Below are 27,977 nucleotides of genomic sequence, written 5' to 3' on the forward strand. Positions count from 1 at the left end.
GCATTGTTCCCTATACCAGGTCAGGCATATGCTGTTCCTACACTTGCCCCTGTGGAATCCCCAGAGAAGAAGCTGTTTCTTCTTTAGTAAAATATTTTTTAAAATATATTTTCATTGATTTCAGAGAGGAAGGGAGAAAGAGAGAGATCGAAACATCCATGATGAGAGAGAACCATTGATTGGCTGCCTCCTGCACACCACCAACTGGGGATCGAGCCCACAATCCAGGCATGTGCCCTTGACCAGAATCGAACCCGGGACCCTTCAGTCCACAGGCTAATGCTCTATCCACTGAGCCAACCCAGCCAGGGCTTTAGTAAAATATCCTTACCCCGCTAACTGATCATGGATTTAATGACAGGACCCAGCACAGTGTGTCATGGTGACCCATATATGTTGGGATCCTGCTCCTTCCATTAGTTCCACAATATTCTAATTTCTGATACTTTCCATATTGATTCCTCATCGTTGGCCCTATTCCTTTCTCCTGTACAGGACTGACAACTTCTGAAAAGATACGTAACCCTTTCCACTCCTCCCAGGGTGGATCATCTGAACTAGGTTCTTTTGTGTATCCTGTGAGGGGCTATATTTAAGGATAGACGGTAGTAAAGATCACGAAAGATCATTGATCACTACCAAGAGAGTCTTATTGAAAAATTGCACACATTATTATGTTATAATTAAATATATTTAGATCCTAAAATCTTTAGGAAATGTAAAAAGAGCTACATAGTAATAACAGAAATCATAACAATGCAAATAATAACATTATAGGTTGCTCTCATGCTCCATGGTCAGCATCCCTATGAGATAGGCATTATTAACCTCATGCTATAGTTAAGGAAATTCGGGCCCAAAGAGGTTAAGTAATTTCCCACAATCACACAAATAATGAGCATCCAATTTCTGTTCTATCTAACTGCAAAGCCTGAAGCTCACACCCATAATTCTACACCTTCTTCTTTGCGTTAAAAAACGCACAAGAATTGTAGATTTTTAAACAAATCAGGAACAATTTTAAATATCCACAGCACCCCTAGCCCATTCTGTTTCCAAGGGAAAATACACATTCCGTTAGCTAATATCGAAACATTAATTCCTCACTTTAAACATCTATTCAATGTGACTAAGGAACATTTCCTTGGGCATCAGTCACCAGATGCTCCTTGCCAGCCAGCTCGCTGCTTCAGTTCTGACACCCAATCAAAGTTGTTGTCTTCCTCCTCAAAGTCCCTGTGAAAAAATGATATGGATATTAAGCCTCCATGTTAGGGGTATGGCAAGTATTTGTTGATGGGTTCAAAGCAGAACAACACCATAACAATATTCACATTTTTAAAAAATGAGCTCCAAGGCAACTGAACACAGAAAAAAAATTGGTTAGTGCTTTCAAAAGAACACTTCTTTCACTCTTTCACTAATATTTTCAATAGAAAATATATTAAAAAACAATAAATCCAATCTGAACAATTTTAAACATTTGGCTCAGTCAGGAATTAGTAATTACCGTTATGCATTACCCACCTCAGATAAAAGATCAAGTTATAAATATTCATTTATGGTGTAAAATGATATAACCAGCTCCTGTTAAACCTGACATTATTAAGGTTAATTACACACACACACACACACACACACACACACACACACACCCCACAACTAAAGCTTTTTGGTACAGCACAACGTACGTGTCCTCCTCATCCAGTCTAGGCTCGAGTCTCTCTGGATCCAAAATGACAGAATCGTAACCTCCGTCAACACTGTCTGATGCTTCAGTTTCTTCAGACAGGGGACCTTTCAAGCAGAACCCTTCTGAACCTTCAGAGGAATATTAACAGAAATCATGTGGATTTAAACAGTATTTATTCATTTCCTCATATTGGACTAAAAGCCTCCAAAAGTTTGCTGGCTAGTTGAGGACAATCCCATGTTCTATATTTCTTCTGCAGTGCCTCCCGCCATTACCCAGCATGATTTCTGGCATAAAACAGGCCCAGTAAGCATCAGTATATATATTAACTTTAACAACACTATTTTCTTAGCCCTTGCCAGGTAGCTCAGTTGGGTAGAGCATCGTCCCACTACACCAAGGTTGCAGGTTCAAGCATGTGCCCATTTAGGGCACATACAAGAATCAACCAATGAAAGTATAAAGTGGAACAACAAATCAATATTTCTCTCTCTTTCTCTCTCTCAAATCTATAAATAAAAAAAATTTTTTTTAATGCTACTTTCACCCTACTGGGTTTGATTCTCAGTCAAGGCCATGTACCTGAGTTGCAGACTTAGTCCCCAGCCCCAGTCGAGAGGCAACCAATCAATGTGTCTCTTACACATCAATGTTTCTCTCTCTCTCTCTCTCTCTCTCTCTCTCTCTCCCCCCCCCCCCTTCCTTCCACTCTCTCTAAAAATCAATGGAAAAATATCCTTGGTGAGGATTAACAACAACAACAAAAATATTACTTTCTTCAAAATAAAATATTCAGAATATAATTAAACCCTCAAATATAACAACTTATATTAAAGCATTAAAAGTTATCCTTGGGTAGTCAGATTATAGTTTTTACTGTGATGAAGTCTGAACTGTAAAGCCACCAGTATACTTGCACAGAAAAAATGAGCTACTTTGAAAAGAAAGCAGTCACAAATAAGCAAACAACTGAGTAAATAGGAATAATATAGTTCTATGGGAAATTTTAATTATAGCTTAAGACTATCTAGAAAAGATTTAAGAAAACCTAAAACTATAATGCTATGTATGTGATTTCATAACTTGAAAATAAAAGGATTTCTGGGAGGTGAAAATGGGGAGTTATTGTTTAACTAGAGGCCTCATGCACAAAATTCATGCACAGGGGCGGGGTCCCCCTCAGCCCAGCCTGCACCCTCTCCATTCTGGGACCCCTTGGGGGATGTCTGACTGCCGGTTTAGGACAGTTGGACATCCCTCTCACAATCCTGGACCGCTGGCTCCTAATCGCTCACCTGCCTGTCTGCCTGCTTGCCCCTAACTGCCCCCTGCTGCCAACCAGGTCACCCCCAACTGCCCCCTCCCTGCTGGCTTTGTCGCTCCTAACTGCCCCCTCTGCCAGCCTGGTCACCCCTAACTGCCCCCCCTGCCGGCCTGGTTGCCCCCAACTGCCCCCCCCACCAGCTTAGTCACTCCTCACTGCCCCCCTGCCAGCCTAATTGCCCCCAACTGCCCCCCTTCTGGCTTGGTCACCCCCAACTGCCCCTCCCCCCCGCTGGCCTGGTCGCCCTATGAAGCCTGCTGTTCAGTCGTTTGGTCGTCCCTCACTAACCCCCCTGCTGGCCTGGTTGCCCTATGAAGCCTGCTGTTCAGTCGTTTGGTTGTCCCTCACTAACCCCCCTGCTGGCCTGGTCGTAGGCAGCCATCTTGTGAGGGTGTGCGGGTTAATTTGCATATTACCTCTTTATTATATAGGATGGGCACAGAGTTTCAGTTTTGGAAAATGGGAAAAGTTCTAGAGCTGGATGGTGGTGATGGCTGCACAACAATGTAAATGTATTTAATGCCCCTAACTGTACACTTAAAAATGGTCAAAATGGTAAATTTATGTAATGTCTATCTCACCACAATTAAAAAGAATGCCAAAGGGTTTCCATGATTACATAACAGACATAAATTACCTGGTCTATATATTGTGTATGTTTGAAATGCCAAGTTGAGATCAGCATTCTTAAGGATGTTCAACAAGGTTTCAGGAGTCTCTTTGAGCCACTGCTTACGGCTATTATTTCCACTGTACTTTATTACAGAACCACCTAGTTGTGAAAAGGTAAAAATTAGGGTCAAATAAAAAATATTTTTAGCACATTATCTTCCAGATCATATTTCAAGTAAAATTAATTATATTTTATTTTCTACTAAAATCTATTTCAGTCACGAATGACACCAAATAACCTTTACAGAAGGACATGTTTAAAAAATATCTAGCCCATTAAACAACTATTAGAAAATGTTCCATAATAATAGTAATCTGGCTACTAACCTCTATCATCCTCTGTGGTTAAACTGGAGGCAAGTATGGATGCATTTTCCAAAGCTGCAAGCGCTGTAGTGCACACATGTTTCTCCCACTGTCGCCTGAGAGGACTTGGTGAACCAGCTTTCCTATGATGGACTGATTTACCATGTGGTTTTAAATTGTAAAAAAGGACTGCTGAGCATATTCTTTTTATTTATTTACCTATTTCTAGACATGTCTTTCTCTAACAATAAACAGAAATATTTCTTTTTTCTTTCAAACTCAGATCTAACATGTTCTTCAAGTCTAGGTAGTAAAGGAAATGAAAAAAATCCAGATGAAAAAACAAAACAAATCATTAAGGTGAATTTAAAAAAATAATATGTATATATTTATATATTATACTCTGTACAAGAATGAAGCCCTGAGAAGACTTAGATACACACTGAATGCCATGCTTTTTATGGTGGAGAGCATAACAAATATTAGTTTTTCTAAAGGCTCTTATCCTATACTAGAGACCCGATGCACAAAATTCATGCAGAGTAGGCCTTCCTTCCCCCAGCTGCCGGCACCAGCTTCCCTCTGGCACCTGGGACCCGGGCTTCCCTCCAGCACCGGGACCTGGGCTTCCCTTGCAGCCCCGGCTTCATCCAGAAGGTTGTCTGGAAGGATGTCGGTCTAATTAGCATATTACGCTTTTATTATTATAGATAATAAAAGGCTAATGTGCAAATCGACCAAACAGTGGAATGACTGTTCCCTATGATGCACACTGACCATGAGGGGGCAGACACTCAACGCAGGAGCTGCCCCTGGTGGTCAGGGCGTTCCCACAAGGGGAGCGCCACTCAGCCAGAAGCCAGGCTCATGGCTGGCGAGCACAGTGGTGGTGGCAGGAGCCTCTCCCGCCTCTGCGGCAGCGCTAAGGATGTCCGACTGCTGGCTTAGGCTCACTCCCCATGGGAGCTCCCGGACTTTGAGAGGGCACAGGCTGGGCTGAGGGATTCCCCCTCCCCCCAAGTGCACGAATTTCATGCACCGGGCCTCTAGTTAATAAATACTATTCTCTCTTTTTTTATGGATAAATAAGACACTTTTGAAATAAATTACTGGATTAGCAAATACAAATCTGCATGTGTCCACTTGTTTGAAACCTATGACCTAGTAATGCAAAAACTGGTCCCCCTTCTACTAGTATATTTCCCAGTCCCTGACTTACACAATGATCAGAATGTGAATAACTTACCTTTCTCTTCTCTGTTTACTCTCCTCGGTGCACTTGCCACTGAATTTTTATTAGTGCTTTCTAAATCAGGGTGGCTACATTTTCTGCCTTGTTCTTCCCCTTGCTTAAAGGAGATTAAAAATTCAGATTAGTTAAAAAAAATTCAGATTAAACAATGCTTGAATTGCTATAAAAAGGTAAATAAACAACTATACAAAGTCAGCTATTTTAATTTTAAATAAACATTAATGAATTAAAGACATTAATAATTATAGAACCCTACACACCAGATTATATTAAAAATAATATACATCCATATATGTATATTAAGTCAGGCACTACTAGCTATTAATATCATTCATTACAAATATAAAGAGGATATATAAAATGACAGGTATTTGAGATCTTTTTTTAAAGTCCTTTTTAAAAAATGTTTTTTATTTTTTAGAGAGATAGAGAAACATCGACTGGTTGCCTGCACCCCAACCAGAGACAGACCCGCAAACTGGGCATATGCCCTGATCAGGAATCAAACCGGCAACCTTTTGGTGCACAGAATGAGCCATTCTGGCCAGGGTTTGAGAGGTCTTTGTAGAGGAAATAAGTAATAAAAAATTTTTAATATGGTTTGCTATATTGGGCTTTTCATGCTGGAAATACCAAAATGAGATATTTTTATAAAGTTGCTACATATGGCCAAAATGTTCCCATTTAATTCAGTATTTTTCCAAATTACCTAAGCTCTTGATTTCATGAAGCAACACACTAGCTAGTCTTTAAATCTGAATGTATTTTGAGAAGAAATACATATCCAGTGCCTTGACAGTCTCCAAAACACAGGTTCTCAATGATTTGTTGAATGAGTCAATAAATTAAAAGTAGGCTGTAGCTGACACCTTATTTTATTTCTGTACAATGGTTCCCAAACTTGTCTCCCCACACATCTAGGGGGTATGATTTCAAAGGTCCCTCCCATAGACAAAGATGTCAAAATCTTGGGAGGTGGTTGTGATGAGCGGTTTTTAAAAGCTGCCAGGGATTCCCATCTTCCATCTCTACTGAGAGTCACTGCCCAATAGACAGCAGCGTCTAACACCACTCCTGGCCCAGCAACACTCAGCTCTGCCTACATGCCCACCTCACCTTGTGGCCTATCCAGGGCTCTCTTTCTCCCTCAATTTTTCTGTTACTTGACTTACTTTATGGCTCTTTCTCCCTTTTCATTTTGTGAAAACACATCGACTTAACACCTACTCTAAGTGGTATTAAAATCACAGTGGTGGCTGCCTGGGATGAGAGCCAGGATCATTTATAAAGGGCCACAAGAAAGCTTTTTTAGGGACATGGGATTTCTTTACCTTGACTGTGGTGGTTGTTATATGACTGTATAAAATTACCAACATTCATCAAACTACATGCAAAAAGTAAGTAAATTTTATTGCATGCAAATTATGCCTCAATAAAGCTGGAAAGAATAGATATTACCATGCAGAGGGGAAAAAAGTACAGAGGCAGGATTTATTCCATGTGTAGCAACATAATGGTGGGATGTTGTTATTATTTACAATCTAAGGTTCATTAAAAAAATTTATAAGTTTACTTATTAGCACATTCCATAAATAGAATAATTTGTTATTAGTACATCTTTTCCTTTTTGAGTTAAAAAGATTAAAATGCTGAAGAAAGAAAAACATTATCAGCAGGACACAATTTACTGAGAGGGCTGTGACAATACTAGGAAGTGAATCGGCTGTTGCTATGCAAGACTTTACTGCAGCTTTCCTGTAAAAGCTGCCTAGGGCTAAACAAGACAAACAGAACCTTAAATGCCAGGCTGAAAAATGTTGCCTTGGTTCATGGGATAATAAGGAGGTACTAAAAGGTTTTTAACAGAAAAATGTGCATATCAAAATAATGATCTAAATAAAAAAGAAAAATTCTGACACATGCTATAACATGGGTGAACCTAAAAAATATGGCCCAGCCGGTGTGGCTCAGTGGTTGAGCGTTGACCTATAAATCAGGAAGTGACAGTTCAATTCCTGGACGGGACACATGTCTGGGTTTCGGGCTCCATCCCCAGTAGGGGCATGCAAGAGGCAGCCAATCAATGATTCTCTTTCATCATTGATGTTTCTATCTCTCTCTCCCTTTCTCTCTCTGAAATCAATAAAAACATATTTCTTTTAAAAGGTACCAACAGTTACTTAAAAATATACATATTATGCTAAGCAAAAGAAGCCAGACATAAAAGGACAAATCTTGTACGATTCCACTTACATGAAATATCTAGAATAGGCAAATTATGTCAGAGAGACAGAAAGTAGAACAGAGGTTCCCAGGGACTGGGGTGGGCATGGGGGTGAGGAAGGAATGGGGAGTTATTATTTAATAAGTACAGAGTTTCTGTTTGGAATGAAAAAGTATTGAAAACAGATAGTGCTGCTAAATTTTGTGAATGTAATTAATGCAACTGAATTGTATTTGTAAAAGTGACCGAAATAGTAAACTTTATGTTATAAATATATTTTGCCACAATAAAAAACAAACCAAAAGTCAGGCTAAAACAAGATTTTCATGACTTAAGCTAGACAAAGTTCTCTCACATCCATACTGGAACCACTTGTCATCAATAATTAAAAATGAAAAAACAAACAAAATAAATGGTAATTTAAAGTGGCTCAGCTGGCAATAGTACAGGACAATAGCTACCAATTGCTTCACATGCCAAAAGATGACAAATTATTAAACTGGAGGGACCAGGTCAGTCTTCCAAATATTCCACAGTATCTAATGATACCAGGTATCCAGGAAATGGTTGTTTCATAAATTTAATTTTAAAGCACTTACCACTGTGCTTGCTTCTTTTTCCAAAGCGATCTTGATTCTGCTGGAGTCTGCTTAAAGAGAAAAAAGAAAAAGAGAAAGCACATAAAGGCTCACATTACTAGCTCCTAATGTGATATGCATAAAGCCTGAGACAAATTAAGTTTTTAAAGTCAAACAACCAAAGCATTAGCCTGATTGGTGATTAACAAGCTTTAGCCATCTAGTAATACATCTCACCTGCTTTTTGCTGTTTTATTCCTAAAGGTGACATCTGAAAGTTGACATCTATATTTAGTTAAGCCAACCCATTTAATCACGAAGAGGTAAGATACTCTGCATACTCAGAAGGTCATTATCACCTTCAGTCCAAGCTAGCTATAGTCTGTGCTTTTGCCCACAGCTGTGGTAGCAGGTGGAATAGGTGTCCTTCACCAGGGACCAGCAGCCGGAGAGAGCACTCTGGCAACTGATCCCTTTGGTAAGGATGGTGCCTTCCTGATTTTCCTCTGACAGAGGCCAGCAGTCCATGTTCCTCATTCATTCAACCTTTTAAAGACTTGATATTGAGCATCTACTGTATAATGACAGGCACTGAGGATACAACAATGAGGAAATGAGACATGGTCCCTGCCCTCACAGATCTTTCACTGTTTTAGTCTATCTACAGAATAGATGGGAGATACCACTAGACATATGGCCCCAACGTGGTGGTACCTCTCTGCTGGCTTAGTTCTCTCTTTTTAGGAATTGTAAAACTACATTTTACCAAACTATCTTGAAACTTTTCTTTGACTATTTTTGTTGTGGTTGTTGCCCATCATTTTATTTTATTTTATTTACTAGAGACCCAGTGCATGAAAATTCATGCACTGGAGGGGGTCCCTCAGCTTGGCCTGCCCCCTCTCACAGTCCAGGAGCCCTCAGGGGTGGGAGGTGACTCAGCGATCAGGGGACGGCAACACCCCCTATCACACCTCTGCTGCTGCCACTGCTGGCAGCACAAGCCTCAGCCGGCCCTGGTTACCTGAGCCTTGGGTGGCCCTGGGCGGCTGGGCAGCTGTCATCCAAGGCTTGCCTGCACCTCAGGCCGGCCCTGGGCTGCTGGGGGGCTGAGGGAACTGGGGGACTCCAGAGACAGACACGCGGAGTGGCCCAGCCTTGCCACACACCTGCCGCCCCAGTGGGGCTGAGGGGACTGGGTGCTGCCATCTTCTGGTTTTGGGAGCCGCCATCTTAGAGGGCTGGGCAGTTAATTAGCATATTCCCTCCTTATTGGCTGTGGGCACCGCCATCTTTGAGGGCTGGGCAGTTAATTAGCATATTCCCTCCTTATTGGCTGTGAGCACTGCCATCTTTGCGACAACATAAGGGTCAATTAGCATATTCCCTCTTTATTAGATAGGATTTTTTTAATTTACTAAATTTTTTTTGGTGAAATATATTTTCATTGATTTCAGAGAGGAAGGGAGAGGGAGAGAGAAACAGAAACATCAATGATGTGAGAGAATCATTGACTGGCTGCCTCCTGCACACCCCACATTGGGGATCAAGCTCACAACCCAGGCATGTGCCCTGACCAGGAATTGAACCATGACCTCCTGGTTCATAGGTCCATGTTCAACCACTGAGTCATGCCAGCCAGGCAGCCCAGCATTTTAAAACGAATTTCCTACTACCCTGGGATGTGAACAAAAGCTACAAAACAGTACCTAAAGTAAAATTAACTGAAACTGCTGAAGCAAAAGTAAGTGGCTACCTCTTAAGTAATGGTGAAAAGGCTGAATTATAAGGCTGAAGGTTTACATCACTAGAAGGGTTTATATCCTTACAAAAATAACATTTAAAATTTAACTTTAAGAAAACAGTATAGTTTCCAAAGTCTTTCTTTTGCAGTATCTAACACTAAGATAACACGCATCAAATAGTGGACATTTCGCAGCATGTCCTGTCCTTATAGTGGATGACCTGATGCTTAACTCTTCTCTCTTACTCTGGTCAGATCTATTATCTTTGTTGGATCTTTTCAGGAGGAAGATCTGAGTTACTAGCGACAAATGAAAAAAATGGCTTTGAAAAAATTAAGAGATGACAACTTTCAAAGGGACAATAAATTATATTTAAAATCTGCTCAGGATTTACTATAGATGTATGAAATTTTTGAGCAGCTATTATGTAAACAGTTCCAACTTTTGTACAGCTTTTTTTGTTTGTTTGATTTTTAAATATATTGTTATTGATTTCAGAGAGGAAGGGGAGGGAGAGAGAAACAAACATCAATGATGAGAGAGTCACTGATTGGCTGCCTCCTGCATGCCCCCTACTGGGGAATCAAACCTGGGAATCAAACTGTGACCTCCTGGTTCATTGGTAGATGCTCAACCACGTAACCACACTGGCCAGGCTGTAAACCCTTGTTTTTAAAATTTTGTTTACAAGATGGTTCTTTGGGATATAATTTCTGATAAGATTAACATTATATTTTCATAGTTAAATTCCTAGGCTATCCATCCCACAGAAGCTTTCTACCTTACCCAAAACAAACCAGACTAAGTATGGTACCAATGATAAAACAGAAAACAATCTTCACATCACTAAAATCTCCAAACTAAGCTTTTGGATCCCTGGCAAATTAAATATATAAGATTCAGTACAGAATTATGTCTTAAGTAACAGAAAGAAAATTTTGATCTGAGGAGTATCTCTGAAAAACATCTCTAATAACTTGAAGATTTCATTTTTCTTTTTTGTTACACTACATTTAGAAAGCACACTTGACAAAAAAATAAGCTTTCTTAAATTCTTACCCTTTTTTCTTGGTGTACTATGCTTAGATTTTTTGGTTTCTTCTAATACCTGCTCTCCAAATTCTGTGATGATCTAAAAATTTAAAGCAGAGAATTTAAAAATATACACTACCCTTTTTTTTAGACACTGTCATATCATTTAATTATCAGCATTCTTCCCCAAAATAATATTGAACATTGAAAAGTAAAAATGCTGTTTAAAACATATATAATTTAGACACACAGACAAACAGACACTTATATATGTCTAGAAAAAGATTTGGGCCCTGGCCAGGTAGCTCAGTTGATTACAGTGTCATCCTGAGGTGCCAAGGTTTCAGCTTGGATCTCCAGTCAGGGCACAAGCAGGAAGCAACCAATGAATGCATAAGTAAGTAGCACAACAAATCGACGTTTCTCTCTCTCTCTCTCTCTCTCTCTCTCCTTCTTTTCCTCTCTCTAAAGATAAATAAAGATAAAGAAAGAAAAAGATCTGAAAGGATATACAAAACTATACCTGTGATTACCCTTGGGAACCAGCATTATGGAAGGGGAAGAGGAGGGAAAGGAAGTTTTAACTTTTAATTTTTTTTATGCACATCTACATTTGAGTTTTTACAAGCATGTATTCGTGTTTAAATATAACAAACATTTGAAAACTATGCAGAGTCAACTCAACACATTGCATACCTGTGGGGTTAAGCACTTCTGGACAAGCGGAGCTAAAATGCCTCTAGAGAGAAGCGTGGTAGCTGAGGGGCGATGGGAAGGATTCCTTTTAAACATCTGCTTGATTAGATGCTGAAGCTCGTAGGAATAATGAGATGGCAGTGGACTCACAGACCCCTGACATACTTTGAGGATAAGACTTTTCCAACTATTTGCCTGAAACTAAAAATAAAATTGAACTGTAAAAGCAGATGCAAGGAAGGAGAATGCAAATAAGAAAACACCAGCTGAAGTGAATTCATATGAATTATTTTAATTTTATAAATGTTATCTGCTGCCTGGTCATTTTTCTTCCTGAAGGTGTTCTTATGATACTATCCAAAATCTTACGGTGGTTCAGGAGAAAGTAATACACTTAAATGGTAAATAACAAAGAACTTCCCCATCTAGAGAAAGTCTTACCATCAATACCAGCCATGGGTACTTGATTACTTATAATCAATGTTTTTGCAGATATACATTTTAAATATATTTTTCAAAATCAAAGCAATACAGACATATGACTTTTTTAAAAAGTCAAATGACACTAAGGGCTTATATAAGTATTGTATTTGTTTGCTTTACTCCTCCCCAGAAATCCCCAGGCCTGCTTCCTGGCAAAATGTATTTTAGATGACTTTTCCAGTTTTAAACATCTACTGCAAAATCTCTTTCACCTTTCATGTCATCAAAGTAGCTTTTAAAATTTGACAATATCCCGGGCTGGATGGCTCAGTTGGTTGGAGCATCGTCCCATACACCAAAAGCTTATGGGTTCCATCCCCGGGGCTGGGCACATACGGGAAGCAACTGATCAATGTTCCTCTCTCATATTGATGTTTTTTTTTTCTCTCTCCCCCTTCCTGTCTCCCTAAAATCAATGAAAACTTATCCTCAGGTGAGGATTCAAAAAATTGACAATAGAGTAGGCTATAAAATGCCATAGCAGAAAAACATTTTTAAAGTTTTCATTGTATAATAAGTATATTATACAATGAAAACATTAGATTCAGCCTTAATGATACTCATGTAGAACATGTTGCGTTCTGCCTTGGATGTGCATTACCCTATTAATAAAATATACAAGTGCAGATAGAATAAAGGAAAAATCAACATGTAATAAAGGAAAAATTCAGGTAATAAAAAATAAGATTGACTCTGCTTTCCCTCAGGCTTCTTAACTATTTCACTATGTTTGTCTGCATTTTGTGAAGGCTTGAGAACTGCTTTTGCCTTAAAGCAGATGAGAGAACAAACTGTATGCCAAATATTCAGGGCACTATAGTCCTTAATAATTATTCTTGCTAGGAAAAACTAAGAACATATATATAAAAGTTTACAAAAAAGATAAAATCAGGGAAATAAAGAATATAATCATAAATAATATAATGGAATTTTAAAAGTAATTTTATTTGTATACAATAGTGGTTCTTCACTTGAGCCACACACTAGAATCACCATTTAAAAAATACTAATATCCTTGAACCTCTATGTTCATTGCAGTGTTATTTAGAACTAGTGGCCCAGTGCATGAAATTCGTGGGGAGGGGGGCGGGGGGGAGTGGGGGTAGGGGAAGATGTCCCGCAGCCCGGCCTGCTCCCTCTCCAATCTGGGACCCCTCGGGGGATGGCCGACTGCTGGTTTAGGCCCAATCCCCCTAAACCGGCAGTTGGACATCCCTCTCACAATTCAGGACTGCTGGCTCCTAACCGCTCACCTGCCTGCCTGCCTGCCTAATCACCCCTAACCATTCTGCCTGCCAGCCTGCTTGCTCCCAACTGTGCCCCCCTGCCAGCCTGCTTGCCCGCAACTGCCACCCCCCCACCAGCCTGATCACCTCCAATTGCCCTCCCCTCCTGGCCTGATCGCCCCTAACTGCCTCTGCCTCAGCCCCACAACCATGGCTTTGTCCGGAAGGATGTCTGGAAGGTCTCCCAGTCTAATTAGCATATTACCGTTTTATTAGTATAGACAGCCAAGATTTGGAAGCAGCCCAAGTGCCCACCAGTAGATGAGTGAATAAAACAGCTGTGGTACATTTACACAATGGAATACTACTCGACCATAAAAAAGAAAATCTCACCCTTTGTGACAGCATGGATGGAGCTGGAGAGTATTATGCTAAATGAAATAATCCAGTCAGAGAAAGACAAGTACCATATGATTTCACTCATATGTGGAGTCTAATGAACAAAATAAACTAACAAACAAAATAGAAACAGACTCATAGATAGAGAGAACAGACTGACAGCTGTCAGAGGGGAGAGGAGAGGGGGGCTGGGTGAAAAAGGTGAAGGGATTAAGCAAAAAACAAACAAAAACCTCATAGACAACAGTATATTGATTACAAGAGGGAAAGGGGGTAGGGGGAGGTAGGAGAAGGTAAAGGCGGGATAAATGGTGGTGGAAGGAGACTTGACTTGGGGCAGTGAAAATACAATATACAGATGATGTATTATAGAACTGTACCCCTGAAGCCTACATAATTTTATTAACTAACTAGAGGCCTGGTGTACGAATTTGTGCACCAGTGGGGTCCCTCGGCCTGGCCTGTGGGATCAAGTAGAAACCAGCTCTCCGACATCCTCTAAGGGGTCCCAGATTGAGAGAGGGTGCAGGCCAGGCTGAGGGATCCCACCCATGTACAACTGGGGTAGGGGAGGGACACAGGAGGTTGGTCAGCTGAGGAGGGACTGTGGGAGGGCTCCAGGGAGTGTCTGGCCCATCTTGCTCAGTCCTGATTGGCTGGACCACAGTAGCAAGCTAACCTACCAGTTGGAGCATCTGCCCCCTGGTGGTCAGTGCATGTCATAGCGACTAGTTGACCAGTCGACTGTCTGTCCCCTGGTGGTCAGTGCATGTCATAGCAAGCAGTTGAATGGCCTTAGCATATCATTAGCATATTATGCTTTCATTAGTTGAATGGATGACCAGACAACCAGACACTTAGCATAGTAGGCTTTTTTTAATAGGACTACAGGCCTGGTGCATGAAATTCATGCATGGGAGGAGGGATGTCCCTCAGCCCGGCCTGCACTCTCTCTAATCCGGGACCTGTTGGGGATGTCTAACTGCCGGGATTGGACCTAGACTGGCAGTTGGACATCCCTCTTGCAATCTGGGACCACTGGCTCCTAACCGCTCACCTGCCTGCCAGCCTGATCCCCCTAACTGCTCTCCCCTGCTGGCCTGATCCCCCTAACTGCACTCCTCTGCTGGCCTTGTCCCCCTAACTCAGGGGTGGGCAAACTTTTTGACTCGAGGGCCACAATGGGTTCTTAAACTGGACCGGAGGGCCGGAACAAAAGCATGGATGGAGTGTTTGTGTGAACTAATATAAATTCAAAGTAAACATCATTACATAAAAGGGTACGGTCTTTTTTTTTTTTAGTTTTATTCATTTCAAATGAGCCGGATCTGGCCCGCGGGCTGTAGTTTGCCCACGGCTGCCCTAACTGCTCTCCCCTGCTGGCCTAATCATCCTAACTGCTCTCCCCTGCCAGCCTGATCATCCTTTACTGCCTCTGCCTTGGCCCTGCCACCATGGCTTTGTCCAGAAGGACGTCCAGTCTAATTAGCATATTACCCTTTTATTAGTATAGATAGAGGCCTGGTGCACGGATTGGGGCCGCTGGTCTGCCCTGAAGGGGGTCTCGGGTCAGGATAGGGGTCCTCTTGGGGGTGGGGCCAGCCTGGGCAAGGGGCCTGGGATAGTTTGCAGGCCGGCCATGCCCGCATCGGAGTGGGGGTCCCCACTGGGGGCAGTGCCAGCCTGGGAGAGGGGCTGGGGCAATTTGCAGGCCGGCCATGCCACCATCGGGGTAGGGGGGTCTCTGTTGGGGGTGGGACCAGCCTGAGTGAGGGGCTGAGGGCCATTTGCAGGCTGGCCATGCCCCCATCGGGGTGAGGGTCTCCACTGGGGGCGGGGTGGGCCTGGACAAGGGGCTGATGGCCGTTTGCAGGCTGGCTGCACCCCCATCGGGGTGGGGGTCTCTGCTGGGGGCAGGCCGGCCTGGGTGAGGGGCTGAGGGCTGTTTGTAGGCTGGCCACACCACCCGCTGGGGGCAGGCCGGCCTGGGCAAAGGGCTGAGGGCCGTTTGCAGGCCATCCAAACCCCCATCGGGGTGCAGGTCTCCACCGGGGGTGGGGCCGGCCTGGGTGAGGAGCTGAGGGCTGGTTGCAGGCCATCCACACCTCCATCAGGGTGGGGGGGTCCCCACTTGGGAGCAAGAAGCTTGCGCGAGGGGCCTGAGGCAGTTTGCAGGCTGCCTAGCCCCGATGGGGTGGGGGTCCCTGCTGGGGGTGGGGTGGCCTAGGCCGGGGGACAGGGCAGCCTGGGTGAGGGCCTGGAGGCAGTTTGCAGGCCGGCAAGCCCCCAGCTTTGTCTGGAAGGACATCCAGAAGGTCTCCTGGTTTAATTAGCATATTATTCTTTTATTAGTATAGATGTCACCCCAATAAATTCAATTTAAAATAAAATAAAAATACTAATGCCCAGGATACCCTCAGAGACTTTAATTCAATTAGTCTGGTGTGGCCTAGGCATCAGTATTTTTTAAAGTTTCCCAAGTTGTTCTAATTATGCAGCTGGCATTATATTTAAGGAAGACAACCTCTCATTAACAGTGCACGCCTTCAGTCTGAGTTACTTTCATCTAGTGGTGATGAAGGATTTTTCTCAAATATTCACTCATAAGTCTACTTGCTCTCAAGCACATCTCTGAAAATGCTTGATAGAGCTAAGTTTTAATCTGTGCCGAAAGAACAGAATTTATTTCCTTACAAAGCTAAGACCTAATAGGGATAGGCTCTGTGTAATAAACAACTACTGAGCAAGCAGGGCAAGTTATTTAACACCTTTTTCTTAAATTATTTCTTAAAATATCTTGAAAAATATCTATATATATAAAAGCCTAATATGCTAAGTGTCCATTTGACTGTTCGACCAGTAGCTATGACGTGCACTGACCATCAGGGGGCAGATGCTGAACACAGGAGCTGCCCCCTGGTGGTCAGTGCGCTACCACAGCAGGAGCGCTGCTTAGCTGACTGACGAGTGCCAGACGCTGGGTTCACAGCTGGTAAGCGCAGCTGCGGCAGCGTGAGCCTCTCCTGCGGACACTTCCTCTGAACGCTCCTCTCGCATCCGGACTGGGACCAGGATCAGGACCGGCATCAAGACTGACGGGGCATGAGCCGGCGGCCGCTTCTCGGTCATGGGCGTGCCGGTATTGCCTTAGGACGAGCACGCAGAGACCGCAGCAGAGCAGCAGCAAGCCTACCAAGTGGTGGTGGCAGGCACAGCGGGGCCAGTATGAGCAGAAGCATCGCAGTGCCCGGCCCGTGCTTGGGTCCTCCTGCTGCCTGCCACTTCACGCGCTACTACATCCCTCAGGGGATGTCGGACTGCTGGTTTCAGCCCAGTCCCCACAGCTAGGCCAAGGGACCCCACTGGTGCACGAATCTATGCACCAGGCCTCCAGTCTATAATAATAAAAGTGTAATATGCTAATTAGACAGGATGTCCTTCTGGACGTTGTTCCGAACGACCTTCCGGATGAAGCCAGGACTGTGAAGGCCGAGGCAGCCACTGTGGCAGGCGGGGGCCAAGGCAGAGGAGGCAGCCACCACAGCGGCAGGGGCCAAGGCAGCCACTGCAGCAGCGGGGGCTGAGCCCTTTGCATGAATTTTGTGCATCAGGCCTCTAGGATAACATAATATTCTATTTTCTCATAATAATTCATTTAGAGAAGAAATTCACATAAATGAAATCTAAGGGCAAAAAGATAAGTATAAAAATGGCGCTGCCACTCTGGAAAACAGTTTGGTGGTTCCTTAAAAAGCTAAACTTACAATTTCCATATGACCCAGCAATTCCACTCCTAGGTATATACCCAACACAATTGGAAATATGGATTCTAATACATACTTGTACACTCATGTTCATAGCAGCAGTACTCACAACAGCCAAAAGGTGGAAAGAACCCAAATGTCCGTCAATAGATGAATGGAAAAATAAAATATGGTGTAAACATACAATGGAATATTATCCTATATAATAAAAGCCTAGTATGCAAATCGACCAAACAGTGGAACAACTGGTTGCTATGATGCGCACTGACCACCAGGGGGCAGACGCTCAATGCAGGAGATCCCCCCTGGTGGTCAGTGCGCTCCCACAGGGGGAGCGCTGCTCAGCCAGAAGTTAGGCTCACAGCTGGTGAGGGCAGTGGCAATGGTGGGAGCCTCTTCCACCTCCGCTGCAGGGGGGTGACAAGGAGCGAGGGGTTCCTGACTGCAAGAGCTCCATACTGCGAGAGGGATGTCCGCCTGCTGGCTTAGGCCCGATCCCTCAGTACACAAATCTCGTGCACTGGGCCTCTTGTCCAGTCATAAAAAGGAATGAAATCCTGACACATGCTGGATGAACCTTGAAAACTTCATGCTATATGTAGTAAGCCAGACATAAAAGAAAAAATTTTTGTATAATTCAACTTATATGTAATATTTAGAATATACAAATTCATAGAGAGAGGAAGTGGGTTAGAGGTTACCAAGGCTTAGGTGAGAGGCAATGGGAAGCTACTGTTTAATGGGTACAGCGTTTCTGTTTGGGGTGATAGAAAAGTTTTGCAAATAGATAGTAGTGATGGTTGCACAACATTGTGAAGTAATTAATGCCACTGAATTGTACAATTAAAAATAGTTAAAATGGTAAATTTTAGGTTATATATATTTTGCTCAAATACAAATTAAGAATAGCAAAAAAGGGAGGGTGGGAGGGAGGACAAGAGGGAGGGGAGGGAGAGAGAAAGAAGGGAGAGAGGGAAAGAAGGAGGGAGGTAGGGGAGCTAGATACAGAACTACAAAAACTAAATAATGGAAACTTCTACTAGTATATGCTACAAAAGTGACTCAAGGCAAAGATGATAGCAATGGAAACATGAAAACTTTCATAACGAATTCATCCTAGGGAAACAAACTGCCCACTGGACTTTGGCATATAACTTATGACTTGGCCAGATATGACAAAAGGCCACCTTTCCATTTTGCCCACCATACTTACCGGATGCTTCAGGGTACAGAGTTCATACAGAATGCATCCCAAGGACCAGATGTCACTAGAAACATAAAGAAGCAATGTGGGTTATGAGCTATCATATAAAAATATAGGTACTTCCCAATATTAAAAATGAAAAAATACCTTTAATAATAACAGATATTGCAAATAATTCCTATTAAAATGAAATATATGGTAATGTTTATGTAATACTTAGGTAGTTGCTCACAATAATCTCTCTGCTCCCCAACCTCTAGATTCTCCAAATCAGGGTGGTTCAGGTATCATTTCGGCAGTATTTGGTGAAAGAGAGAAACTTTGTGGACTCCCACCATCATAGTTGAAAGGAGGACTTTATTTTTTTTTTTTTAATATTTTATTGATTTTTTAAAGAGAGGAGGGGAGAGAGACAGAGAGTCAGAAACATCAATGAGAGAGAAATATCGATCAGCTGCCTCCTGCACATCTCCCACTGGGGATATGCCCGCAACCCAGGTACATGCCCTTAACCGGAATCGAACCCGGGACCCTTCAGTCCGCAGGCCGACGCTCTATCCATTGAGCCAAACCGGCTTCGGCGAAAGGAGGACTTTAGAAGTCATCCCGTACAGCTTACAACCAGACCATCTATGCACAACACCAGGCCTTGGATCTCGCCTCCTGATGGCCAGCAATCTGCCTCCGGCACAGTTTGTGGCCCTGTTGAATGGCTTTAGGGCTGTGGTCGGCAAACCATGGCTCGCAAGCCACATGCGGCTCTTTGGCCCCTTGACTGTGGCTCTCCCACAAAATACCACGTGGGGGCACGCACGTACAGTGCGATTGAAATGTCGTGGCCCATGCGCAGAAGTAGGTATTTTATGGAAGAGCTGGTATTTTGTGGAAGAGCCACACTCAAGGGGCCAAAGAGCCACATGTGGCTCGCGAACCACAGTTTGCCGAGCCGCAGTTTGCCAACCACTGCTCTAGGGGACCATTCACATCTTCTGGGGACTCTCCCCCAATCCCTTGTTAGCTCTACATTCCAAAACAAAGAGAGCAGGACTAGTTAATCCTCCCACAGAAGAGCTCTTCAAACAGAAAAGAGTTCTATAATTTGCTCTATACACTCACTCTTCTTCACCATTCTCACCTCCTAGTTGTCATCCTCCAGACTTTTTATAGATGATACTCTTTTTATTTAACTAATGGTTTTTAGCAGCTATTTCCCCCAAATTGTAATTTTGTAAAGTTTGAAATCTACAGAGAAGTTATAAAGGCCCACATCCTCCTCCCTCCTTTCCCATCCTGAACATCTGCCAGGTTTGTGGGCTGTTTCCCTCCTCCATCTATATCTCAAGCTCTTGAAAAAAAGTTGCTGATGTCACTCTACCCCCAAACACATGAGCATGTATCTCCTCAGAGCAAGGACACTCTCCCTCACGGCCAAGAAAGTTTACCTGAGTTCAATAATATTCTCAAAACCGAAAATTTCCCAGTTGTCCTGGTAACTCCCTTTAGAGCTGTTTTGTCGCCAATTCAGTCCATTTTACTCTTAAGGAACCTATTTAGTATGGATGATCATACCCTTTTCAGAAAGCAACTTGAAGGAAGGTAACAAGAGCCTTTAGGTGTTTCTACTTCTAGGAATCCATGCTGAGAATGTGACACAGAACAGTTTATACACAAAAGGCACATTAATCACAGCACTGTTCATGACATTGAAAATTGGAAAAAACACCCTGGCTCAGTTGGTTGGGCGTCATGCCGTGCACTGAAAGGCTGCTGGTTCAGCCCTAGTTGCAGGCTCAATCCCCAGTAGGGGGCATGCAGAAGGCACTGATTGATGTGCTCTCACATCGATATTTCTGTCTTCTCCCTTCCTCTCTCTTTAAAAATCAATAAACTATTCTTTTAAAAAAAAGAAAATTGGAAACAATAGAGGAATGTAAAGTAAATTTTGAAAGAGCCATGTATATAACTATTAAAAATATTTATAAAGAGTTTAAATATGGGATGAAATAAATATGATAAAAAGTGAAAAAAGCAAGATACCAAATTGTATACAGTGAACATAAACTAGGTTTGGGGGTGGGAAGGGAAATGGATGAAAAAAAATTCCAAAATGGTTTTAACAGCTGTGAAAAAGTGGGTAATTGCCATTTTCCTTTCTTGTACATCTCCATATTTCTAATACTCTCCCCCTACTCACTCATTCAGTGGGCACATATTACTTATATTCAGAAAAAGTTTTAGGTTTTAAATGATAAGGTCTTTATTCTATCTTCTTGTAATCAATTAACCTATCAGTCAAGTGCTCATTACCTAGTCTTGTAAATGTTAACTCAATGACATAATCCAGTGGTCCCTAAATTTTGCTGCACATTGGAATCATTTGGTGATCCTGGAAAAATTACTGAGGCCTGCTTCCCACCCCAGACATTCTCATTTAACTGGTATGATTGCAACTTGCACTTTGCAATTTTTAAAAGCGGAACAGCAAAGTTTAAGAACCAGTGATATAAGTCACACTGTCTCTAGAAATGACTAGCCTTTCTTTCAGTATTTACATTCAGCTCCTCTCAACTCTGATTATAGCAGTTAGAAAACTATGATTTTATGTATATTTAAAAAAACAACAACTTCATTTGTAGGCTACAATGCCTGTCACCAAACAGTCACCCTCGCACCAAATAAGTACATCACCTACCTTTTATTGTTATAAGGCATGTTTTCCCAAATTTCCGGGGGCACATAATAAGGTGTTCCCACATAAGTACAAGCAAATGCCATGGGACTAAAAACATAGAAAGGCAAAGAGTAAGTACAGAGCATTCCTGAATAATGGATGCTTTGATTGCTCTTACTATTATAGAATAGATATACATACTTGGAGAGAAGATGGGCGGATCCAAAATCTCCCAGTTTTACTTGTCCATTTTGGGTGAGGAAGATGTTCTGCATTAAAAAAGAAGAGCTCAGATTATGTCTTCCATCATTCAAACTTAAGGCAGAGGTCTCCAGAGAAGCTGTCTTTCAAAGCCTACTCACCAAGGAGATTAAGGGCAGAAATGCTGACAGCTGAGTACCCAAGGGGAACACAAAGACCAGAGAGCCTCTTGACTGCTACCCCCACTCCCCTCGGGCTTGGGAATTCAGGCTGACTGCTTAGAAATCCAACAGCCATGCTCCAGGCTATCTCAGCAGACCTGACTGACACGACTGGGAACCTGTGTCAGCATAACTCCAAGTGGCACAACCAGATCTCAGTCATCTTCCATCTTGAGAAAGCAGTCACCAGAGAGCTTGAAACTTATTAACATACTAGAGGCCTGGTGCACGAATTTGATCAGGGCCCCTGGGCCTGGCCAGCAATCAGGGACGATCCAGACCACGGGAGATTGGTAGCCCCAATCAGGGCCATTGGGCCTGCTGGATTGGAGGGGAGGGGCCGTGGGAAGTTGGCCAGCCAGGGGCAGGGGCCACAGGAGTTTGTTGGCTGGGGGGAGGGGCCACGGGAGGTTGGCAATGGGAGCGCACTGACCACCAGAGGGCAGCTCCTGTGGTGAGCATCTGCCCCTGGTGCTCAGTGCATGTCATAGCGACCAGTCAACTGGTTATTCGGTCACTTGGGCTTTAATATATATAGACTAGAGGCCCAGTGCACGAAATTTGTGCACGGGGCGGGGGGTAGTGTGTGTCCCTCAGCCCAGCCTGCACCCTCTCCAATCTGGGATCCCTCTCACAATCCAGGACTGTTGGCTCCCAACCGCTCGCCTGCCTTCCTGCCTGATTGCCCCTAACCGCTTCTGCCTGCCAGCCTGATCACCCCCTAACCACACCCCTGTCAGCCTGATTGATGCCTAACTGCTCCCCTGCTGGCCCGATTGCCCCTAACTACTCCCCTGCCGGCCTGGTCACCCCTAACTGCCCTCCCCTGCAGGGCTGGTTCCCCCCAACTGCCCTCCCCTGCAGGCCTGATCACCCCCAACTGCCCTCCCCTGTTGGCCATCTTGTGGTGGCCATATTGTGTGTTGGAGTGATGGTCAATTTGCATATTACTCTTTTATTAGATAGGATACTACTAATGAGATTTAGTAACTTTTTCTCAGGTAGTACCTTAATTTGGCTAATATGAATACTAGGTTGACAAAGATTTCTAAACTAAATAAAAATGTCCCAAAAGGAAATAGAATAACACAGAAAAAAAAATGACATGAAATACTTTTGGGTTTTGTTTTGTTTTGTTTTGTCTCAAAAATGTATTCCACTTACCTTGGATTTGATATCTCTGTGTAACACATGTTTCTTGTGAATGTGATTTACTCCAAGGCACATTTGTGTAAACCAATTAAGTATCTGTAAGACAAAAGCACACAAATCTGCAAGAATGCAAAAACTGGTTCATGTTAACCCAAAATTCCAAAGAATGGTCTCTAGGCCTTAGTTTTACATAATGTAAACATAGAACTCCTAAAAATCACATAGTTTGACTAAAATTCAGTGTTTGTGTTTTCTGCAGAAAGTCAGAAAAGCTGTGAGTCCATGTTTCATCATTTTATGTGTTATACAAATAGCAATTTATTTTAATAAAACTCCCTCTGTATTTTCCTGGTATTACAACCAAATAAAAGTTTTTTTAAATATATTTTTTATTGATTTCAGAGAGGAAGGGAGAGGGAGAAAGAAATAGAAACATCAGTGATGAGAGAGAACCACTGATTGGCTGCCTCTTGCACACCCCACACAGGGGATTGAGCCAGCAACCCGGATATATGCCCTGACTGGGAATCAAACCATGATCTCCTGGTTCAACCACTGAGCCATGTCGGCCAGGCTAAAAGTATTTCTTAAATACACATACGCCACTTATAAATGAATATGGTACAATTTTATAGTGTAATCATTACATCAGATTTTCATTCCTTTTTCAGAATATGTTTATATTAATATTAAAGAATTTAATTATATTATCAACAATCCTTTGAGGTCAGTATTCTGCTTATAAACCCCCAGTCAATAGCAGCCAGAATTTCCAGATGCCTACAATTAAATGTCAAACTAATTTTTTTTTTTTCTTTTTGCTATGGAGATTCAACCATTTGAAGCCAAGGTTGACTTCCTTTTATCGAACCATTATTTTTAACAAAACAACTTCTAAATAAAAATATTTACCAACAGTTTATAACATGTTATACCCTAAAACAAATTAAATCCCACTAAAGCTGTTTATTTCGTTTCCTTAGTCAATTCATTCAAATAATATTAGTATGCAATTTTCCATTAAAAAGACAGTAGTACTAGACTTAAGGAAATATGCTAAACTTTGGAAGGAAAAAGACTGAGAATAGGTACTCGCAAGAAACAGAAATGTGGACTTCACTTTTTTCATGACCTAGAAATACAAAATAAATCCATCCACCTTTAAAATTTAAATACAACAAAAATCAAAAATTTAAATATCTACAAAATATGACCAGTAATACAATTTTGAAAATGTTCTAAACATGCAAGTTTTATTCCTTGATATTTTATAAGCTTTTATTTTTTTACTTCCTAAAAGCATCTCAGGCAGCCACATTCTGACAACAGTAAGCACAGAAACAGAAATGAAGCCTTTCTAACTAGTGTGTCAAATAATCACAGATACCAATGCTTTCATTTTAACTCACACAGATTTTATGAGAAAAGTTGCTTCTAAATCTTGAGGCAAACTATGTAAGTCAGTCTCTTACCATATCTTCAGGAAACAACTTTCCTTTTTGATGTTTAATCTTTTGCATTAGGTCCCCTCCATCGCAATATTCCATCACAATATAGAGATGTCCTTCAGCTAAAGCAAATATAAGATTCTTTATGAAAGTGTGGTAGTCATGCACAAATTCAGACATGCACATATCTGGCGGGAATTCATATTTACCTTCAAATGACTCTTTAAAGGCAACAATATTGGGGTGTTTCATTTTGGCTAACAGAACAGCCTCCTTCCTAGAATTCTGTGTATCAGAGAAAGACTAGAAGAATATTTTAAATAAGTATAAATGTAATACTTCATTTGAAAGTAGACAGCTTCACAATAATACAGAGTTCATATGACATTTCTTTTTTTTTTTCCCCTTGGGGTTGGGGGTGGGGGGCAGTGAAGGATTAAAGAAGACAGACAAGAGAATAAAGCTGGGGCTAGGTGGGACACTGCTCTTGGATGGAGAGACAGTGCCCTGACATTTCAATGCCAAACACAGTTTTACAGGACTGTCCTTTCACCCACGTGAAGTTTATAAAACTCTAAGAGACAACATGATTTTTCAAGTATGGCTATATTTTGCATGCTTAAGCTGATATATCCTTACAAGTACAGAATATAAACTAGCTTTAACATCAGTCTAAGTATAAGCTGATTTTGAGAGCCAGTGCCATTAACAATAATAGTATATCCTTAAAGCAAAATCAGAGATTTTGTGTCTTAATAGTCTGCATTACTTTGTCCACTGGCCCAGATAAAAAAGAATAGTCTGGTGTATTACTACAGCACAGATGGAGAAAGACCACATGCAAAGAAAGTTTCCAAGACTGCTTATCCCCTGACTTACTCTATGAGGATGACTTACCTTACAATTAAGAAATAAGGATCCTCACACCAGCAACATCGGCACCAACTGGTAATTTGTTAAAAATGAAAATTCACAGACCCAACCAGACCTCCTCAAGCAGAAACTAGGGGTACGGGGAGGAGGGTGAAGCCCAGCAATTGATGTTTTAACAAACCCTCCGGGTGATTCTGATGCCTATTCAAGTTTGAGAATCACGAAACAAGGTCAAGAATGCAGTGAGGAGGCAATAGCACTTTGGGATTTTATTTTAAAAAAATTTCTTTTTCAAAAATGGATCAAAACAGTATTAAGCAGGCTCCATGGCATGGATTCTTTCATGTGCAACTATGATGCATAGTGATAAATAGTGATACCAGTAGATATCACATTCATCATCATACAGGGAAATAAAACCTATAAAGTGAACAGGTTCCCTGTTACCAAAGGTTAGCATTTTAGGTCTTTGCTTGTCATTGTATTTTTATGTTCCTTTTTCATCAATATTGCACCTGGGTAGTTTTTGACAAAGACTCCCTACACCCTTAGGTATACAAAATTGGAAATTATTACAAATTATTCTCATTGAGATAAACAGCAATTGTCACTTTTGACTATTTTTCTCCCTTTTGTTAATTACAATATCCTAAGAACCATATAAAGTATATCAAGACCTTGTAAAGCTAGTGAGTAAAGAAACCCATAACATCTGATGCACTGAGCAGCAACTCCATGTTAAATCTCCAGAACTTGTTCTCTAATACAAATTGCTTGTACACTTTCAACATGAGCTAATTTTTTTAGCAGTGACCTTGGGAAGCCTTATTTCCTTCATGGCAAACATCCGATTACTGCTTTCCTGCTGAACCAAAAGGGCTCTGCCGAAGGAGCCCTCCCCGATCACTCTCAGGGCTGTGTAGCCATCCACGCTGGGCACCCCTACGCAGCCCGGCTCCATTCTCGCAGTCTCCACAGGTTCTCCCAAACTATATTCAAAAACAGAAACAGCTGAGAATTACACTTATTATCAAAAGGCAGAATTAATTCAAAGTAGCTCTAATCACAAGACAGGACAATAGCAACTTATTCCTTTATTCTTTCAACAGTTTGATATCGAGCACCTGCACCAGCTTTTATAATCCTGCGTAAATCTCTCATCATTCCTGCCCTCACAGACACCCAGTGCAGATGGGACCACAGATCTCAACAAATGTAGGGTAGTGAGTCTTACAGATAGAGCTACTCTGGCATCCAGCAGAAATATCCAGGCGAAAAGTTAGAAAAATGATATTTAAGCTAAAGCCTGAAGGATGAATGTAAGCTGGCTAGGCAACGAGGGGGGAAAGAGTGATGGAGGGAATCACATATTTAGGAGCAAGAGCTTGTGTTCAGTTCAAAGAATTGAAAGAGGACTGTGCCAGGCTGGTAAAGCAGATAGGGCCTGTCTGAAGGCCATTGTAAGCCAAGCTCAGGTTGCTGGATTTCATCCTTGGGGTAATTAATAGGTTGTCTCCGAAGGGTTTTAACCAAGACAGCAATATGATCCTATCTGCATATTAATACAATCGCTCGCTCTGGCTGCAGAGAGAATAGACTACGGGAGGGGGGGGGGCGCAGGAGGGCCAGAGTGGAGACTCCAATAGAAAGGTAGGGAAATGATGACGGAATGGAATAGGACGGTGGCAATGGATATAAAGAAAATGGGAAGGAAATGTGTAGAAAGAATTGACAAGATTTCTGGTGACAGATTTAGGGACAAGCAGGGAGAAGGGGACAAGGGAGACTCCCAGTTTCCTGGTGTAAACTGAATAAATGATGGTATCATTCCCCGAAAAAGAGGAAAGTCAGAATGGCTGTGTGCATGGCTTGTTGATTTTTCTGGCCGAGGGAATGTGACAGGGATGTGGAAAGGCATGTTGATTTGGAGATGCCTGGCACTAACAAGAGATATTAAACAGTCTTTGAACTCAGTCCCCCCTTCTGTACTTCCAAGATAAAGCAGCTAAGTTGTATTGCTTAATATGTAAGAGAGAATGAATAGAAAATTCCTAATACTTTGGTACAATAGGAGGCCCCAAATAAAGGGCCGCTATTATTATCATCATTGAAACCTTAGAAAGGTGATCCTTTTTTTTATTACAGAAAAAAACACTGGATGAGTTTACTTACTTTTCAGAAAGCTTACTTGTAGTGGTTTATTTGTTTTTAAATCACACCACAAGGAATTATGAGGCACAGAGGGCAAGGCAGGTAAAGCAAAAATCACTAAGCAAAAACTAACAGTGATGTGGAAATGCCAGAAGCGGGATCACCGGGGAGACACAGGTGAGTTGAGAAGGTGCGCGCGGGGTGACCGCACCATGGAGACCAGGCATTCAGTTCACCCGCGACCCAATCCGGGCTCCCGGGCGCCACGCTCCGGGGCGGCCCCCACCGCGCCCCTGGGGTGGGGGCGGAGCTGCGGCCGGCGGCCTGCCCGGAGGCGTCCAGCGTCTGGAGCGCGACCCCCGCTCGCCTCCACCTCGTGTGGGCGCCGCCCGCGCCCCGGACCCCACGCGGGGACCACCCGCCCGGCCCTCGCCCCAGAGGCGGCCAGCACGACCAGACCGCTCACCCGCTCCTCCGACCACCTCGGCTCCTCCGCCCCCGCGACCGGCGCTTCCGGGGCGGCGCCCATTGCCGGCCTGGGAGCTTCCCGGGTCTGGCGGGAGGCGCTGGTCTCGGAGGAGGCGGGGCCAGGAAAGGCGCGTTTTGACACTGGTTTCATGTGGCTCTAGAACAGGAAAAGTGCCCCCCAGTAACTTCAGTTT

General features: G+C 42.6%; 1 protein-coding gene across 6 annotated transcripts; it reads right to left on the minus strand.

Annotated features, from left to right (window-relative positions):
- Positions 1 to 226: 226 nt before the first annotated feature.
- NEK3 (NIMA related kinase 3) lies at positions 227 to 27,876 on the minus strand. Of its 6 annotated transcripts, none has more exons than XM_036301291.1 (16): positions 27,782 to 27,876; positions 25,979 to 26,153; positions 24,501 to 24,594; positions 24,316 to 24,413; positions 22,856 to 22,939; positions 21,471 to 21,538; positions 21,291 to 21,377; positions 18,608 to 18,662; positions 11,523 to 11,723; positions 10,854 to 10,926; positions 8,071 to 8,120; positions 5,242 to 5,344; positions 4,017 to 4,148; positions 3,655 to 3,789; positions 1,692 to 1,821; positions 227 to 1,236 (listed from the first exon to the last, which is right to left on the minus strand). In XM_036301291.1, exons 2-16 carry the CDS (start codon positions 26,123 to 26,125, stop codon positions 1,152 to 1,154), a joined length of 1,542 nt encoding a protein of 513 aa, XP_036157184.1. In that variant the 5' UTR covers positions 26,126 to 26,153; positions 27,782 to 27,876; the 3' UTR covers positions 227 to 1,151. The 6 variants fall into 6 exon arrangements, with proteins under 6 accessions (XP_036157184.1, XP_036157180.1, XP_036157183.1 ...); XM_036301287.1 differs by having other exon boundaries at positions 4,017 to 4,160; XM_036301290.1 differs by having other exon boundaries at positions 228 to 1,236; positions 4,017 to 4,160; positions 8,071 to 8,117.
- Positions 27,877 to 27,977: the final 101 nt, after the last annotated feature.

The sequence above is a fragment of the Myotis myotis genome, unplaced genomic scaffold (assembly GCF_014108235.1).
Source record: "Myotis myotis isolate mMyoMyo1 unplaced genomic scaffold, mMyoMyo1.p scaffold_m19_p_3, whole genome shotgun sequence".
Lineage (NCBI taxonomy): Eukaryota > Metazoa > Chordata > Mammalia > Chiroptera > Vespertilionidae > Myotis > Myotis myotis.

What these genes read in the sequence shown, in the direction of transcription:
- NEK3 (XM_036301287.1), bottom strand. Translation starts at nt 26,125, where the DNA reads ATGGAGCCGGGCTGCGTAGGGGTGCCCAGCGTGGATGGCTACACAGCC. An exon ending in AGTAAACAGAGAAGAGAAAG is followed by an intron (nt 4,161 to 5,241) that starts GTAAGTTATTCA and finishes ATTTAAAACCAC; the next exon opens with ATGGTAAATCAGTCCATCAT. An exon ending in ATACACAATATATAGACCAG is followed by an intron (nt 1,822 to 3,654) that starts GTAATTTATGTC and finishes ATTCCTCTGAAG; the next exon opens with GTTCAGAAGGGTTCTGCTTG.